General features: G+C 31.3%; 1 protein-coding gene across 2 annotated transcripts; it reads right to left on the bottom strand.

The window, feature by feature from the left end:
- Positions 1–1,785: 1,785 nt before the first annotated feature.
- Positions 1,786–3,769, bottom strand: LOC124940331 (alkaline ceramidase-like). 2 transcript variants are annotated; one of them, XM_047480842.1, is made up of 4 exons: positions 3,732–3,769; positions 3,423–3,477; positions 2,576–2,904; positions 1,786–2,494 (listed from the first exon to the last, which is right to left on the bottom strand). In XM_047480842.1, the coding sequence occupies exons 3-4, from the start codon at positions 2,830–2,832 to the stop codon at positions 1,963–1,965; spliced, it is 789 nt and encodes a 262-aa protein (XP_047336798.1). In that variant the 5' UTR covers positions 2,833–2,904; positions 3,423–3,477; positions 3,732–3,769; the 3' UTR covers positions 1,786–1,962. The 2 variants fall into 2 exon arrangements, with proteins under 2 accessions (XP_047336798.1, XP_047336799.1); XM_047480843.1 differs by lacking the exon at positions 3,732–3,769 and having other exon boundaries at positions 3,423–3,553.
- Positions 3,770–4,427: the final 658 nt, after the last annotated feature.

Raw genomic sequence — 4,427 nt, 5'->3', positions numbered from 1 at the left:
TGTGATTCATAAAAAATTAGGGTCAATGGGTGGTTTAGCGAGGAGATAAAGAGGCATATGAAAAAATGTGAATCACAAAATTAGGGTTAGTGGGTGGTTTTCCAATAGGATAAAGAGACATATAAAAAAGTGTGAGTTACAAGATGGGGTCTATTGGGGTAGATGGTTGAGCTTGACGAGAGATAAGTGGTGTGTCATCAATTGAGGTCGACTGAGATTGATGGGTGGTTTGTCGGTCGAGGGGATAAAGAGGCATATGAAAAAGCGTGAGTCACAAGATGAGGGTCAATTGGGGGTTATTGTTTGGTTTGACGTTGGATAAGAGGTTTGTGCTCAATTGGGATTTTGTTTGTTGATTTGTTGAAGTGAGAGTAAAAGAGAGGTCGACTAAGATTGGTGATTGGTTTGTCTAGGGATAAAGAGACATATGAAAAAGTGTGAGTCACAAGATTATGGTCAGTGTGTGGTTTGCCGAGGTGATAAAGAAACATATAAAAAAGTATGAATCACAAGATTAAGGTTAGTGAGTGGTTTGCCAAGAGGATAAAGAGACATATAAAAATGTGTGAGTCCCAAGATTATGGTCAATTGAAGGATTAGTGGGTGACGATGAATAAAATATATGTTAACATTAAGTTTAGATTAAACTGAATTTTTACGAATTAAAATCAATTTAAAATTAATTAAATTTGAATAATATTAATTTTATTTAAAATATTTATAGATAAATAATATTTTTGTATATATATTCTTATCAGTGTACTGATAAATAAAATGCATGATTTATGCTAGTATTTTAATAATTATTTAAAATATAATGTATTATAAATATAATTGCGTATAAGTTAAATTTTCAATTTTATTACAAATATTAAAATTAAATTATTATTTTAAAATATTTAATTTTAAAATATCATTATTTAATAATTATAAATAAAATATATATACAAATCTTCTTAAAACATTCAAACAAAAATCATACTTTTATTTTTTTATTATATAAATTAAATAAAATATAATATTAAATATATAAATAAAACAAGAGTTTTTAATAATAAAATTTTGTAACACAAGATTTTGTGATTCAACTTGGTTTTAGCCTTCGGTTAACTTAATAAATATTGACATATTTGGTTAAGTTTGTAGGCTTAATTAAAATATTTTCGATATATTCTTAAATTTCAGTTATTATTTTTCAATAGTAACGTAACATCTCTATTACTTCCTTTATTAATGAATTACATTGAGGAATCTATTAACCTAATAAATTAATTAATGATTTATTAGTGAACTCTTTTATTTATCATTTAAAGATTCCATCGATAAAAGTCAATTTCCTCACTTCAAGCTTACAACTTTGCCATTTATAAACAGCTTCTACATTAACCAAATTAAAAAAAAGACAAGTATCATTATTATTATTATTTAATTAAAAAAACTAACCTGAAAACCCACGTCAATGGCCGTGAACTCTTGGTCTCTTATTACTAAACTAAAATAATGACTAACTATTAATTATATTAATTTAGAAATTTCAAAACAATATAACTAATAAATAAATTTTAAATTAATTATCTTTATTGTTTAAATCAAACCAGTACAATCAAATTCAAAATAAATAAAACATGGACAAAATTGAATATTACTATATGATGATGGTTTCTGATGTTTGAAAAACAAGAAAGGAATCAAAACTCAAACAACAACATCCCACAATATTTGTATCTATATATTACTTGAATATAAATTATAAAGGCAATTATTAAGTTCAAAAGAGTAAATAATTATTTTATAGGAAAAAGAACTTTGAGCAACACACTTGAAGAAACTGTGGTGCCATCATTGAACAATAAATGGAATTAGCAAAGTCCAAGAAGAAGCCTTATAAGTTAGCTTAGCTGCTCCCACCCAATTGCTACTAGCTAGCTACCTAGCTTCTTCAAGGGCACACCAAAAAGAAGGTTAACGAGTCTTTGGTTTCTTCTTCTTCTTCTTGATTTTCACATATGGAAGGATTCCAAAAAAGTGGGCAATCTTTGGCGACCAACCTCGTTGTTGAGCACGACAGAACATCAAAAATGTGTTTGCAAAGTATGAGTTGAATCCTATAAAAAAATGCCAACAGGCATGGCCTTGTGGATTGAAAGACAACCAATTACCAGATATCTCTTTGCAGAGGACACGGTCAAAAACCCAACACAAGCTACCAATAATTAATGTGGCTGCATAGAGTTTAGCAACACCCTTAGCAGATCCATCTTCCGTGTAAATGTAGTACTTGTACATACGCGGAATGCATACAAGGAAAAGGACTATATAATGCAGCTTGAATCCAATTCCAAGATGGAACCATGCATGTATCATACCAAAAACACAACCATATATAAACAGGAATGTGGGCATTGTATATCGATAGTGCCAATCTGGGGAGAACAGGATGTATATGTAAAGTAGCAGCTGCCAAACCATAGGAATTTCATCACTTTGTTGCTGCCTGAAATTAATTTATCAAAATCTGAAATTACACAATTGTATCTAGTAGACCAGACCAATGAAGCCTTAGTTAGTTACTTACATACGCTGCAGTGTAGCATGGAACAAAATGTTCCCAAATGCAACTATCATAGTTGAAATCTCAAGCACACAAAACCTCTTCTCAAAATTTTGTCTTAAACCATTCACTAGCCCAATCAATGCCAACAGAATGCATGGAATATTTGAAACTGTGTTGAAAAATTCAGCTATATATGGTGAGTAAACATAATTTTTCTCACAAGATTCAATTATCGAAGTTACAGGACCCCAGAACCTCGTCGACATCCCATCAACCATTCTCCTCTATATACTATAGAATCACACAGACTTATTATGCTCCCACTCTCAGTTTTCTTCTATTCTATACACCTGCTGCACCAAAAACAAACCACCTTATCAAGTCCATCAACCACAACAATCTAAAGGGAAAACCAACAGTAATACCAAAATTATGAACACATTTCATCCAGTTAAACATAAATAAGCACCCAAATCATGGAGATTCTACACCCTGTTCCAGAAATTACATTTGACATTTCTGCATGTAAAAAGGTTCCCGGTTGATTGAGTTGGATATGAATTAGTAATGATATGCTAAACATCTGCACTAAATAACTTGAGAAGAATCAAATAAAATGATAAATATTCAAACCAGGATTGTTTAATTATTGGGGACAAAGTTGGTCATTCAATTACTTAATCAAGATGACTTTTTTGCCTTCATTATATGCGTATCCTTTCAACAAACCTAACAACTCCCAACCCCAATTTCCAAAACAATTAGAGAAACATTACTACAATTTCAATATGAAAAGAGTGCAAATAATTAGTGGGTTATCAACATGTAATAGGAACAACAACATCGAAAGAAAGTTTCAGTTTCTAACCATGCCGGATATGGAGATCTCCATTAAAATACTTACGCACAGATCGGCCACCATCCTATAAAAATCCGGCGAGAGAAATTAAAACAAGACGATAATGCAATTCGTCTATCAAGCATCATATATGTCATATGAACGAAGGAAGGCACCCAAATAAATTTCAGAGGGGGAGGAGATACAGAGGAAGATGAACCTATGGCTATTATTAGTAAATCCAAATAGCGGATGGAATTAAGAAAACAAAAAACAAATACAGTAATCTCAGCTGGTGAACGCATAACAGTATCATTTGTTTGTGTCTTAGGAACCAACCTTTGACGGTCGAACAGATTGCATTCTTCTCCTTTGCACTAGCAGAACTATAATATTGCATTTGCATATATAGTCTCTCTTTCACTTTTTATGACTATGATTTGATAATAAGATATGGTGAATGTGTGTGCCTGCCTGCCGATCGGAGAAGTAAGAAAACAGAGCCAAAGGTTCTTTCCAATATAAAGGAAAATTAAATAAACCAAACACATTTAGACTAGAATATAAACTATAAAATATTAAAAAGCCCAAATATTGGGTTAATTTTAGGAAGAAAAAATATAATATTTAATGACAAGGGAGACAGACTCCTAACTAACCCACCTAATAAGTTAGGCCAACGTGGATAAAATATCACGGTGGAAAAAATTAAAATAAAAATTAAATTTAGAGACAGCCATCCGTGTTCTTTTTCAGAATGGATTAAATCACAGTCTTTTCTTATCGAAAAAGAGTTCAAAACTACGAGCCTTATATTTCATCCTCAATGAGAAACCCAAATTAAAGAAGACGATGACATAGAAGAAGACGACGACATATAAGATGACAACTGCAAAGAAGACCACCGAGAAGAAGACCACTGCAAAGAAGACAACTACCGCGAACAAGTCGACCGCGAACAAGTATTATTTTTAAATTATGCTTTAATGTATAAACTGTAATGTTATTTTTCACTTAAACTGTAATGTATGAACT

This window comes from Impatiens glandulifera, chromosome 5, assembly GCF_907164915.1.
Source record: "Impatiens glandulifera chromosome 5, dImpGla2.1, whole genome shotgun sequence".
In the NCBI taxonomy this organism is placed as follows: Eukaryota; Viridiplantae; Streptophyta; class Magnoliopsida; order Ericales; family Balsaminaceae; genus Impatiens; species Impatiens glandulifera.
This window is presented reverse-complemented; position numbering and strand designations above follow the sequence as displayed.

Bases quoted from the DNA above. Each gene is read 5' to 3' on its own strand.
- LOC124940331 (XM_047480842.1), bottom strand. From the start codon at position 2,832: ATGGTTGATGGGATGTCGACGAGGTTCTGGGGTCCTGTAACTTCGATA. The intron at 2,495-2,575 runs GTAAGTAACTAA...AATTAATTTCAG, and splicing joins CATGCTACACTGCAGCGTAT to GCAGCAACAAAGTGATGAAA.